This window comes from Pelecanus crispus, chromosome 5 (genome assembly GCF_030463565.1).
Source record: "Pelecanus crispus isolate bPelCri1 chromosome 5, bPelCri1.pri, whole genome shotgun sequence".
NCBI classification, from domain to species: Eukaryota; Metazoa; Chordata; class Aves; order Pelecaniformes; family Pelecanidae; genus Pelecanus; species Pelecanus crispus.
The window spans coordinates 30,339,461-30,353,996 of NC_134647.1; the positions used below are offsets into that span (position 1 = coordinate 30,339,461).

General features: G+C 36.7%; 1 protein-coding gene across 1 annotated transcript in view; it reads left to right on the plus strand.

Moving 5' to 3' along the window:
• ADAM23 (ADAM metallopeptidase domain 23) overlaps positions 1 to 14,536 on the plus strand; it is a 79,317-nt gene that overhangs the window by 16,561 nt on the left and 48,220 nt on the right. Inside the window, exon 4 of the mRNA XM_075710980.1 lies at positions 9,911 to 9,974. Within this exon, the coding sequence (XP_075567095.1) occupies positions 9,911 to 9,974 (64 nt within the window). The remainder of the gene's footprint in view (positions 1 to 9,910; positions 9,975 to 14,536) is intronic.

The window sequence follows — 14,536 nt, forward strand, 5'->3', positions numbered from 1 at the left end:
CTGATTCTATCCATCAGTTTAAAGCTTATAATTGTTGTGTAGTCTTTGTGGTATATGTTTCTGCAGGGTTGAATTTAACTTGGGAATAGTCCCAGAGGAGATCACATTGTTAGCGTAATTTAAAAAACAGTAGGGTAATAACTGGATTATTTGAGAATCTATTTGATTCTTGCGTTTTCTCAAAATTTTTTCTAATGGAAATGGGAAAACTTTTCCAGAAGGAAACTTCAAATATTTGTAACATTTTCTTTAATAAAAACTTAAACATTTAGGGTGCTAAATGAATCCTATAAGATACACAAGCTGTGTGAATTAAATGTGATAGTATTAGTGTGGCAAGTTTAACTCTAGTCTGCTTTTTAAAATTTGTTACAGGTGAGATGGAAAGAACTCAGTGTTAGGATTTTACAACAATGTGTGTGTACTCCTGTGAGTAAGTGCAGTCTTGAGTATCTCAGCTGTAGATAACAGAGTTTTACTGCCTCATTTGCCACTCCCAGAACTGGAGGCAATCTATCATGTATCATTGTCGTGGGTTAACCCCAGCCAACAACTAAGCACCATGCAGCTGCTCGCTCACTCCCCTTGCCCTGGTGGGATGGGGGAGAGAATTGGAGGAGTAAGAGTGAGAAGCACTCCTGGGTTGAGATAAGAACAGTTTAATAATTGAAATAAAGTAACATAGTAATGATAATAATAATATACAAAGCAAGTGATGCACAATGCAATTGCTCACCACTCACCGACTGATACCCAGACGGTTCCTGAGTAGCGATCGCTGCCCCCTGGCCAACTCCCTGCAGCTTATATACTGAGCATGATGTCATATGGTATGGAATAGCCCTTTGGTCAGTTTGGGTCAACTATCCTGGCTGTGCCCCCTCCCAGTTTCTTGTGTACCTGGCAGAGCATGGGAAGCTGAAAAGTCCTTGACTAGCATAAGCAGTACTCAGCAACAACTAAAACATCAGTGTATTATCAACATCTTCTCATGCTAAATCCAAAATGCAGCACTACACCAGCTACTAGGAAGAAAATTAACTCCATCCCAGCTGAAACTAGGACAGTCATTTGCCTCAGTGGGCATTTCACATGCAAAAAGACTTAGAGACAGATACTAAAACCTCTCCATATTTTTCAAGACATGTTAATGTGTGAAAAAAGCTTTCTTCTGTTGTTTTAAAAATCATAAAAACCTGACAGTGTGAAGAAAATTCCTTCTCAGCTACTGTGTTCAGTCATAGATTAGAAACATTGATTATAAGCAATAATTCAGTTATTCTGTCTTCTCTTAGTATTTTGTTTCTGTAATTTTAAGTGTTTAGTACAATTCTATTCAGGTATGCTTTTCCATCCTGTCACTAAGGTGGTGGTAAAAATGTGTATTTTATGATATTATGTATGCATGTGCATTTGTATGTTTGCTAAGGTGCATTGTCTAGTGTTTTACTCATTCACTCTTCCAGGAGTACAGTAGGAGGTAGCACCAATCCTGCCACTGACCAAGGGCTTGCACTTTTAGCTCAATGTCTCAAATATTTTTCAGCACTATTTCTAGCTCCTTGTTGTCTACTTCTTTCATTCCTCCTAGAACTTTCCAGATCAGTCCTTTTAATATTTTTTCTTCTTTTTTGATCTCATTTTTCTTCATCTCATCCCCTTCTTCTTAGCAAGTGTTTATAAAATAAAAAGTGTGTATGTATGTCTGTTTCTATATATGTTTTATAGAGGAGAACTTACAACTGTGGCCATAAAAATTAGCGTTGCAGTCCCTGACTTTGAAGCACTCAAGTTTTGGATTTCCTTGTAGCAATTAAGTAATGTCCATATGCCTCCTGTGCAACGCATGAATAGAGTTGTGCTCCGTAGAGTGCCTATCAATAAAATCATTGACAGCGGAACATATTTCAACAAGACTATAAGAAACTCAGCATACGGTAATATGTTTGAAATTCCACTTTTTTTTTTTTTTTTTTTGTGCTGGTGTAAGAGCTCTGTATTCCTGCATGGGATCTGGGAGCCTCTGGGAAGAGACATCTTAAAGAATTTGTTTAAAAAAAAAACAAAAAAACCCCACCCAAACAAAAAAAACGCACCACCAACCAAAAAAAAAAAACCCCAAAACCTGAGAGGACATGCAGTTTGTCTTTTAAAATGCAGACATTGGTGTGGTGAATATTAGGCCTCTTGTCAGACCACTTGCTTGTGGAGTGAAAAGACTTTATTCTGTGCACTCCTGATCCTGGATTTAATTAAGTGTGCGTCTCGCACCCTTCTGAACAGAGTTTTGAATGCCTGTCAGCTGAGATGCAACCACAGCCATTGGTTTGGTGGATTGTTAGGGTCAACAAGCTCAGGGCAAGACAAATATACATCTGGGGCAATATGATAATGCTATAAAATTCTGTGTGGCAGGATGGGGATGTTTATTGCCTCCTCCCGTGTAACAACTACAGGTATCAAATACAGGAGAAGGTTTGAAAAGAGGTGCTTTTCACAAAAAAAATTAAAATGCAAATCTTTTTGTCACAGGATATTGTGCATATTTAAACTATTTACAGGAGTTGAAGGATTGGAAGAACTTACAGAAAAGAAATCTGCTGGGGGCCATCGAAAACAATTATACTAGCTCTGGTTTATGAAATCCTGGTGTCACAGATCACTGAGTGCTGAGAAAACTCTGTGAAAAATTGCTACCTGTGTGTATTTGCTGTCAAACAACATACTAAGCAGTTGTCCGACTTGATGTAGATTTTTCAGTCTGTTTCTGAGGTGGTCCAGTCTTGTAAATAGTGAGATCTTTATGCTGAAGTGCATTACTAGGATCTCAGATTCTGTTATAGTCAGGCTGAAATATTTGCATTTGGAGCTGGTATAAAGCCTGTGTGTGCTTGGCCTATGACTGATTAAGTTCATCAAACTAGCTCCTAAGAGCCTGTATCTCTGAGTTTAACTTGAATCAATGACAGAGCTAAAGTTGTGCAGTATAGTTCAACATGGAAGCATGGATTAAAGGAACCAAAATAAACTTTTAGTTTGCTGGAGTATCGAAATGTATTTCTGATTCTGCTGTGGTCGTTAATCTAATCTGAAGGTGGTCAAGTCAGCTCTCTATAAGTATAAATAAACTTATTTCACTAGTTTTAGAAGTAAAATAAAATAATAGAAAACACCCACACCCACATCTGGTTGGATTTTTCCTTCATAGTAAGAGTTGGTTTAAATTGGACTGTTATCATTAGACACAAAGTATCAGAACAGGTGGAGCATTCAGTGAATTCTCTGAGAAGAAACCCAAGTTTCTTTTGTTTATTTAAAAAAAAAAAAAGCTTGCTTTAAATGAAGGAAGTTTTGGCAAACATGGTTATCATTGAATGAGACCATTCTGGCAAAGACAGATGGCAGCCCTCAGCCTTACACTACAGGTTAATAAAATTCTTATTGATAATTCAAAACTACCTGTTTTCCAAGCTGGTGATGGAAGAAAGGGATCAATTAAAATGCAGTATTGAATGAACTTGAACAATTGTTTAAATGAAATATTTATTTTGTCAATTGCTCTTCTAGGAAAGTTCTGTCATAGCAAATTACATTGAAGGATTTTCTGTGACACAGTACTCACATCTTCTGTAATACTGTCTAGCCGCTCATTTCTTCACACCCTTTTACATGGCACTTTTTAAAGTGGTATCATCTTCAGTGCTATGGTAAAGGGAGATATGGTAGAAACTGAGCAACATACTGTTCTTAATATTCTGAAGAGCTCTTCAAGCTCCTACTTTGAAAATGCTTGCTGAAGTAGCCATTAAAATATAGCATGCTCCATTATCAGATGGAGGGCTTCAGGACATAACTAGAGAAAGGATGATGAAGAATGTGTTGTCTGAACTCCCTTGAACTGACTCAGGGCTTCTTGCACTGAGGGAAGCAGACTGATCCAGAAAAGAATCTGGAACATTTTCTGCACATGTTCTATATGACTTCAGAACATGCTTTCCTGTCAGTCTTTTTTGGAGTTCTTTCCCCATTTGAGGACCTCTTAAAAATACCTAAAATATCACCTAGGCAATTTCAGTTTAATAAATTTATTGTCAGGTCATCCTTTTCTCTACCTGAAAGACAAGCCAAATAAAAACAAACAACAAGAGCAAGTGTGTGCAAGAAGTGATTTTTAAATAAATGTACTGTTTACTGTTATAGAATCATTATGGTGTTAATAGCAGAAGTGAGTGGGGGCTTTCTTTGATTCCATAGTTATGAAAAAGTTAACCTATATACCTGAATCATCAGTTGTTTCTTTTAATTGCTTGTAAACACAGATGCTTGATTCACAGTATCACATTTTGATTTTTAAGCTTCTTCAAGATAGTATAAGAAAAAGTAGTTAAACCTTGCTGTGTTTTAAAAAAAATTACAATGAATATTTGCAGTATATTTATTCCTTGAAGACACTGTTGTCAGAGCAGCTTCAAAGACAACAGCCAAGAAAAGACTACTGTAAATACATACTAGACAATAATAAATTCCTATAAGAACAGTTGATTCAACAAAGCTTGTGGATATAATTGAAACTGGTAGGACAAAGAAGGCTATAGATGGCCATTTCATTAGATGACAGTGTCTTGATGATCTAATAAAATGCTGTAGCAAGGTCTCAATTTGGTTTTCACATCTTTGTGTGCTACTAAACTATATCTGTCAAATGGACAAAAACATCTGATGGGTGTTCTGTTAAGTAATTCAATAAAAATAATTGCTCAGACACCGGTACTGAGCTTGAATAATTTCAGAATACTTAAAAAAAAAAAAAAATTACTGCTTGATGGTAGGTTAGTATAAAGATAATTCAAGAAGTATGCAAGAAAGATAATTCAACTGTAGTGTGATTTTTCCACAGGCTGCATACTAGGTTCCTGGAAGCTAACTTGTTTACTTGTATGAGATATCTTTTAGTCATTTCATAGCTGTTACCTACCCAAATCAATTCTTTTCACCAGGATAGTTAGATGCTAGCTGAAGTAAGCCATTTTTCACACTGCAGCTCTCCTCCTAATGAAGACAGCAGCAGTGAAATATGTGCTGGGGAAGTGGATGTGAGTTCTTCATAAAGGATCTGCTGCTTGCTTTAACAGCTGGCCTGTGTCTTCAAAGGCAGCAACTACCAGGAATGGCATATCCCTTTATTGCTTATTTTGCATCTCTCAGTGTAACTCAGATAGAAGAGCTGGTGATGCAGGACAGCTTAATAAAAACAATTATCTAAGACAAACAAAGCAGGGTGGGAGAACTATGGAAAAGGACACAGCAGACTAAATTTTTTTTTCATAAGTTCATTCAGCATGTTGCAATTTGATGTGTTCATTGTAAGGCATCGTGCCAATTTGTCACTAGCCTGAATATGCTTTTGTCTGATGTGATCATGACTTACACAATTGTTTCAATTAAAGCTTGCACTGTTTCTGGTGCTCATAATATTGAAAAATAAATTTGCTGTACTGGGTGCATTTCTGCTCAATCAAAATGTAAATGGATCAACTGAAAGGTGACAAAACACAGTCCAGTGTAGATGAGGCACAAATGTATTTTCTAAAATTCAGGGCTGCCTTTCAGAGATAAATTTAGGCATTCTGTAAATGATAAGGAAGGAAGAAGAGTTACTTTGTGATGTGGAGACCCCTACTTTATGCATGAGCTCTGTATCTTATTCTTTAGCCACTTGTACTTCTACATGAGCTCTTAATCAGTGTATTCCAGGCCTTTCTTTTTGATGCCACTTGCATAAAGGATCCCATCACACCTACTGGTGAAATTGCAGTGCTCTTCTGTATGTCTGTCTTTCATGTTGGGAAAAATGTTTGAAAGTTATTTTGGTTAAGTGTTCTTTTTTTTTTTTTTTTTTTTTTTTTCTTTTCCTCAAATAATTTCTCCTGTCTTTTGTCCAATTTGTCAGCATTAATAACAGGTAAAAGTTTTGGTAGGGAAAATTTGCAGTAGCAGTTTTACGCTTATTTTTACAGCTGTTGTTATTCGTGGAACTTCAGCAAAATATGGAACAAACTCCCTTACCAAAATTCTGTCTTTTTCTTTGCGGCAGTAGTGGAATATTTTGCTGAATTTTTCAGTCCTAGACTACTCTGCAATATCACATTTCAATACTAACCATTTATAAGCACATTTATGGATGTGTTTGTACTGATTTTCTATGAATATAGAGAACAGGACTGAGACTAGCTTTTTTATAGAAGTAACTGGTTGTGTGTACTAGCAGAGCCATGCTGGAAAATGCTTGTGTCCTGGTTTCGGCTGGGATAGAGTTAATTTTCTTCCTAGCAGCAGGCATAGTGCTGTGTTTTGGATTTAGTAGGAGAAGAATGTTGATAACACGCTGATGTTTTTAGTTGTTGCTGAGTACTGCTTATGCTAGTCAAGGACTTTTTCAGCTTCCCATGCTCTGCCAGGCGCACAACAAACTGGGAGGAGGCACAGCCAGAATAGTTGATCCAAACTGACTAAAGGGCTATGCCATACCATATGACATCATGCTCAGTATATAAACTGGGGGGGGGTGGCCAGGGAGCAGCGATCGCTGCTCAGGAACTGTCTGGGTATCGCTCGTCGGGTGGTGAGCAATTGCATTGTGCATCACTTGCTTTGTGTATCATTATTATTATTATTATTATCATTATTATACTGTTACTATTAGCATTACTATTTTACTTTATTTCAATTATTAAACTGTTCTTATCTCAACCCAGGAGTGTTTCTCACTCTTACTCCTCTGATTCTCTCCCCCATCCCATCGGGGTAGGGGGAGTGAGCGAGCGGCTGCGTGGTGCTTAGTTGCTGGCTGGGGCTAAACCATGACAGCTTGCAAACATACTGCCCCCCTCCCGTTCCCCGCTCTTCCCCTGAATAAGATCATGGTTGTCTTGGATTAGCAGTACACATTGAGGGATTTCTGGATGATTGGAAGCAAGGTGTTCTTTAGGATGTTTGCTAGTGTAGACAGATACTTGAAATAAGTGATACAAGGTACCTGGCAAAAATGTCAAGGTAGAGGCATACAGTTTAATGAGAAGCTGACTGATTTTTTTCAATGGAAAGTTCCAAATTCTCGCGGCCCTGTGGCAAATGTTAAGAGAAAAATGCTGTTGGCAGTATGTTGGCGTTACATGTGACAAGCTTAAGAACATAATAATGATCAGAAACTAGTGTTAAATACCCTGTTACAGTGTAGCATGAGAACAGGTTTATGAAAGACAATAGCTTTATAATAGATTTTCTACTCCAACTTCTAGGTGCTAGATACTGTGTTGTATGTGGCAAAAGGGTGGTTCACAAATTAAAGGTGCGTTTTGTTCACAGCATGGCATTTGGGGAGTATATCATGAATAGCAGGCCTCAATTTTTTTCAGAGAGAATTTGTTCAGTGTGGAGAATTTCATCGATGTGCGGATCCTACAGGACAGTAGTGTTGGAAAGTCACTGATGAGGAAAGTGTAGAGTCTACTGGAAAAGCTGCTGTCTGTTGCATCCTTGCTTTATATTTCTAGCATATATATAGGAGTATTCCTTCATAAGCATGTCATGTTAGATATCCTGTCATGTGGGATACTGTATTGCTACCTGAATCAGGAATCTCTTTGCAGTTGGAAGTAATGAGAGGCTAAAGAATGGAAAAGGTTGGCAGATGAAGGAAACAACTGGGTTACAACAGAAGTTCAACCAAAATCCAAGAAAAGAGCACTGAACTCTGGAAAGGTTCTGCAAAGGGTGGGCTAAAGAAATTTTGAGCACCTCTTGTGTCACACAAAATGGGATAAATCTAAGAGACAAATGCTGTAATTAAACTACAGTTAGTTGTGAGTCAGTAGACACAGTGCAGAATCACCTACTGCAAGTCTTAGAAGATGCCAAAAGCACTAGATAGCACTGAAAGCAATTCTGAGATTGGTCATCTAAGTTTAGTAGAAGAGGACAAAAAAGGGGGTGTGACAGTGTGAGATTGATTTGGAAACGGGTAGATAAAGGCTGATCCTGGAATTGGATTGAGGAAACCAGATGGTCTCTGTGAATTCAAGCAGAAGTGTCTATAAAAATCTGAATCTGGTCAAGGCTCTTTCAATGTGAGCATAGTTCCAATGTTTAACCATCCTCAGTGATTTTTTTTTTTTAAACTTGTATCTAATCGGAATTTTCCATTTTCCTACTTTTGTCAGTTACCTCTAGCCTTGTCTATACCATCTCATTAAGTACTGAGGATGGCAGTCCTTATGCTTCATAAGTATGAAAAATGCAAAGAAGAAAATTATATTATCAACACTCTAAAGTTTAATTGCTTTGTGTATGTAATCCTCTTTAGAAGCTTCAAACCTTGCCACATTGAAGAAGTGAATGTTTGCATTGTAGTCAAGTGCTTACACTTTTTATAAAGCATTTGTATTGTCTTGCAGAAAATGTATAGCTTACTATGTTACAAATAGAGAAAGTGAAAATTATTTTATGCAACTGAATTTATTTTTAAATCTGCACTTTAAAAATATATCTATTAATGTGGATTTTGATAGTAATATTTAAGACAAATTATGAGACTTCAGTCATTATGCATGGCTGTTAGTGTTGGTTTTGCAGGCACAAAGTGACCATAAAATGGTCTCTCAATTCCATGAAAAAGGACTTTTGAGAGAACCACAGGTAACTGACTTCTGCAGGATCTTCTCTGAGAAGTGTAGTGCCTGATAAATGCAGCATGAAGAATTGATTTTATGAGTCAGTAGTCCCAGAGTTGAAGTGTTACCAGGATTGCTAATAGCCTAATCTGAGATACCCATTGTCATAAATTGTTGTTAGTCGTGAATTCCCATCAGAGCTATTTTGTCAAACCAGGCTTCCATAATGATGATGATTTTTATTCATAGCAACAATATTTTTGTTTGATGTACGTACCACTATCAGACCCTTTAAAGATTTTCTTTTTTTTTTTTTTTTTTTTTAATTCAGAAGGGTACAGGCTCTTAGAGGCTTAAAAAATGCTGAGAATTCTGGATCACATTAAGTAAAATGCTTATCTTGCATATATGGTGGGGCCAGTTAACATATTTAACTGCTTTGCTCTCCCTGGGCCACTGTGCTGCAACCCTGATTATAATGGGGTGAGAGGTGAATCGGGCATTGAAGTTATCCCAGGATATGTACAGGCTAGCTAATCTTATTTAAAAAAACAAAGGAATTTGAACTGAAAATTATACAGTATGGGAAGTTTTTATGCTTCAGAAAATTTTCTTGCCAGAGTTAGGAAAAAAGTAAGAGTGACAAAAGAATCTGAGAAGAAAAAGTGAAAGGAAGAGAAGGTGTAGTGGGGGGGAGTGTGTGTGTGCTGTTTTTTTTTTTTTTTTTAAAAGAACATTACTGGTTTTGGAAAAAAAATCAGTATTTAAAGTTGTGAAAGTGAGGTACAGGTAAAGTATACACTCTTATCTTCAGAAAAATCGTGTATGTATTTGTTCAGCCTTACTCTGTTTAATGTTTAGATGAAACATAAAACTTACTTGAAAACAGTAATGAACTAAATATGCATTTTGTCAGTACCAGTTACTGGCAGCAAAGAAAGTTCTAAAGCCATGTGATTTTTTTTTTTTTTTTTCATATTTAAAAGGCTGATAATCTAATTGTAAAGCTAAAATATAGGGGATTAGGTTGCAGAATGAAATTCCCCCTTCTGTAACACACTCTGACTTCCCAGTGCACCAGCAAACCATTTACTGGATACAAGCTGCTTGATTTTTTTAAACTAATTTACAAGGAAAGAAAAAAATGGTTTGAAAATTCTAACAAAAAAACCCAAACCCACCCATAGCAGTAGAAAGAATATTCAGATTTTTCTCATCTTGATTTTTCCTTTCTTTAACAGTGACTTGTTATCTTCCGATTATGTGGAGATTCACTATGAAGATGGAAACCCAAAGTTTTCTAAGGTATTGTGCTCTTAAAATGTGTCGGAATGGTCTTTCTGAAGGAACAATGCCAATAAAATGTCAGAAAAAGAAAGTTTTGCAAGACTTAAAAACACCAGAAGTGTTTTTCCACATGTACAAGGTAACTATGATTTCATCTTGTAAGGATACCTCAGTAATACAAGAAGAATCATAGAAAAAAGGAAAGCTGTGTGTCAGGGTGAGGGATAGGCAGTGGTAGGTGGTAGTAGTGCAGATGATGCAGATACTACCATAACAATTACATCTTGTAAAATGTAGGGGATGTAGGCATTGAAGTCACCATCAGTATAGTCTTCATTAATTATTTACATGTCCTTAGCAAAAAGTGCAAGGGGAAGGGATAATGGTAATCTAAGACATTCAAACAAACCGAAAAAACTTGCAGTGACTTTTCTTTGCAAGAATTATACGGTTATGAAACAGAAAATGAAAGACTTGACTCCAGAGGTTAAAGTTTCAGTTATTACAAAACCAGCATATTGCTTGACATCCAATTAATTACATTTGTCAGACTAGCTCCCAAATTGAATTCAGTGCCATAAGCTATTGATCCAAAGACAAAGAGATCAAAGTTACGCAAAATAGTTCAGCACTGACTAAGGGAACCAGATCAGTCTTTTTGTTTGTTGTAGTAACAAAATGAGGACTGGTAGGTTCCTAGGAAGGTTATAAACTACATTTTCAGGGAATGACTTTTTTCATATTTGGTATAAGTGCTGGAATATTTGTTGTGAGCCTATTACATGTGAAATATATCTCTATTTAGAGTGGAGGAAAGCAAGCATTCAAGTTGCATTTATGCCTTCAGCAAGCCGGGAGTGTTGTTTGTCCAAGTATTACATGTCTAGTTTGTTATTTTGCCCTTGTAATAGAAAATATCAAATAAAACAATACATCACAGAGTAGGGCAAAATTAAAAAACTACATTGCAATATAATTATTGCAATATACTGTTTTGTTTTATTCCACTGAAGAAAAAAAATAGTTTCATGTAACATACTAAGGAAGTTGTTTCATTAAGACTCAGTACTCTGCAGAATAGGCAAAAATGCTAAATGATGCAAGAAAGCAATTCCCTCTGGCGTTTAGACAAGCTCATGCAATTGTCAGCTGCAGCACTAGTATTGAGCACTGCGGTTGCTGAATCATGAATCTGACTGGAAGATTATATTAGAACTTTAGACTCAGCAAATGGACTGCCTTTGCATGCTGCAGTAACTTGATCCAAACTTCCTGGGGGGTGTTTTCTGAATCGATTTATTTAGAAACAATAATAGAGCTCCTCAGGTCACATTTATCTGTAAAAGGCTTCATTATAAGTTCAGGCAATATAAACAGGAGTTTATTGTGTAGGAGATCAAATAAGGACTGTATCCTGGTCTTTTGTGGTATCTTATAATCCCTTTTAGACCTGAGTAAGTAAAAGATTGTTTTGTTTCCTGATGTGGATGTAAAGAAGTGAGATCTTGATGAAAAGTATTGTATTTTCTAGAAAGGGGTAGTTTATTACAAGAATGAAAACACTGAAGAACAAACAGCAATTTTACTCGGAGCACTGTCATTTAAAAATATTCTTGAAAAGCTGCTTGTGTGAGAAAGATAATCACAATTTAGTTGTTAAAAAGCATGGCTTAGGCATTCTCCCTGATGGAAAGGTAAATACGTAGTAATTGCTTTCAGTGTAGTACTTCGATTTAATTACGCACAATAGTCTGTTAGGAATTGCATTTAGAATCTGAATAACTCATTAAATAAGATGCAAAATGGAAATAATGTTGTGCATACTTAAACAAAGAGCATTTACATTTTTGGTACTTTCTTGAGTTACAATAATTGCAGAGGGAATGGTCCAATATGCTTGCTGGCATTCAGATGACATATTACACCAGAATTCAGAATATTTTGATGATGAATGGTACGTTTTTTAAACTGTGTGAGGGAGACAACCACACTTAAGGGTTTTTAATAAAACTTTGAGAATACTTTTTATCTTTAGTTTAGCTGGGATTATTGTTGATAGACATTAAAGACCAGCTACGTAAATGAGGTAAATGTGTCATTCAGTTTTCCTCATTTTAGCTTCACTGACATAACAGCAACAGAATTTCTGGTGTTTAACAGCTGCTAAATTCACTAGTCCTTTTTCTTTAGAAAAGTTAAAGTAATGGTTTAGAAAGACAAAGTAATGTTTCTTGGTTTCTTTCTAAACATTCATAGCTTGAACAGTCTGGTAATGTTGCTCTTGATGCTTTGTTTCTGTTGATAGAAAATACATATATTCTTCTTGTTTATTCAGTTGAACCATTCCTATAAAGCCGGTTTATTTTACCCTTAGTCGCAATAAGTAGTTCTGTAAGCCTCTAACAGTCTAATCAATTTATTCCTCAGCAATTTATGGAATTTTAGGGATTAGTAATTCTGCTGTCCAGCAATAAGGATAGAATTAATTTCTGTATCAGAGTAGAGATACTGGATTTAATAATTTGCTGTGTGGCCACCTATAGTATGTAATCCTAAAAATATGCTAAAGATTTTAGGTTTTTATACATCTTCAGCTATTTACAATCAAATAATACAAAACTCTTGATAGTGGAACCCTACTTCCATTACATGGAGAAATTAAATCACACAAATATAGTACATAGAAGAAAACTAGAACATACAGAGAAAAATGACAAATTGTGAAACTACAGAAAGTAAAAAAACTGGAGATTTAAAAAGATCTTAATGAAATTGTTTTAACACTAGTAATTATTGTACTTGAGTAGATGATGCTTTGACAAAACAATTATTTCTGAATTTCTCATCTGAATCATTTATTTATTGTAGTCTGCTGTTAAGACCTCCTCCTAGAAGCTTCCTAGCCTCTGGGGTACAGAATCATGCTCCCTCTTTCTGACTTCATAAATCTTTTTGTGTTTTCTACAAAATGAGACTGCTTTACCTTGATTCATGTAGGGTGCTCTGACACAAAGTAGCCAGTAGCTTTGGAGAAAGAGCAATTTTTAGAAGGTGGGGAGATGTGAGTTGACTCTCCTCAAGGTGACCTGGGAAATTGTTCAGCAGTTAGGAAACCTGGGATGAGTGCTGTAGTTATTAGCCACAGAGGACCATTGGCATGTAATGGTCAATATTTTGAAAAGAAAGTCACTGCAACTCTATTTTGTGAGGATCCGTCTTGTCATTCTGTCTTAGGTGTGTTCTGAGCATGCTTGAAGTTCTCTGTCCACTTTAAGGAGGACTTAGACAGGAGCTGATTGCTTCAGGAGAGGAGAGCTCAACCTAGCTTATTCAATTATGAAAACCAGGCAGGTCCAGGGAACCTGCACTTTTAATTCAGAGGAAAGCGTGTAGCATTCACTAGCTCAGTTGGCATCTGAGCAAGGCTTTTCTGGATCAGAACTTTAAGATTTTAAGTATATACCAATTCTTCTCTGTGGTATTTTGGTCTCCTGCTGTGTCCTTTTCCCCCCATATATACACATACTGCCACTTCCCTTACGTTCTTGTGGAGAAGTAGATGACTATACACAGAGCTTCATTGCACACCCATTTGGTAGCAGATTTTGCACTAATTCTATTCAGCCTAATCCCTGCATCAGTTGACTGTTCAAGTCTTGCATTGCAGCATTCAGCAGGGTCTCCCTTACTTCCTATCATTAGGGCCTTTGAGAACTGAGGGTTTGGATCACAGTTTTGGATGTAGTTTGCCTAATTTTTTTTTTTTAAAGTCTCTGTTGCGGTTTAGCCCCAGCCAGCAACTAAGCACCACGCAGCCGCTCGCTCACTCCCCCTACCCCGATGGGATGGGGGAGAGAGTCGGAGGAGTAAGAGTGAGAAGCACTCCTGGGTTGAGATAAGAACAGTTTAATAATTGAAATAAAATAAAGTAAAATAATAATAATAACAATATAATAATAATAGTAATAATAATATACAAAGGAAGTGATGCACAATGCAATTGCTCACCACCCGACAACCGATACCCAGACAGTTCCCGAGCAGCAATCGCTGCTCCCCGGCCAACCCCCCCCCAGTTTATATACTGAGCATGATGTCATATGGTATGGAATAGCCCTTTGGTCAGTTTGGATCAACTATTCTGGCTGTGCCTCCTCCCAGTTTGTTGTGTACCTGGCAGAGCATGGGAAGCTGAAAAGTCCTTGACTAGTATAAGCAGTACTTAGCAACAACTAAAACATCAGTGTGTTATCAACATTCTTCTCCTACTAAATCCAAAACACAGCACTACACCAGATACTAGGAAGAAAATTAACTCTATCCCAGCCGAAACCAGGACAGTCTCTAACATTTAAACACACTTGTAGGTAATTTAACTGTTACTATTTTTTAAATAAGAGGCAGGACCTTGTCTAAAACATGATTGCTGACTTCCTTAGAGAAACACAAAAATCTTGCCATTTTTTGAATAATTTGGGTTTTGCCTCTGTTTGGAATTTTATGCAGTTAAAATGAACAGTTGACTTTTAGTACCCTTTTGATACGTACAGTAAAAATGCAACTGTACACTTTAGTGTTAC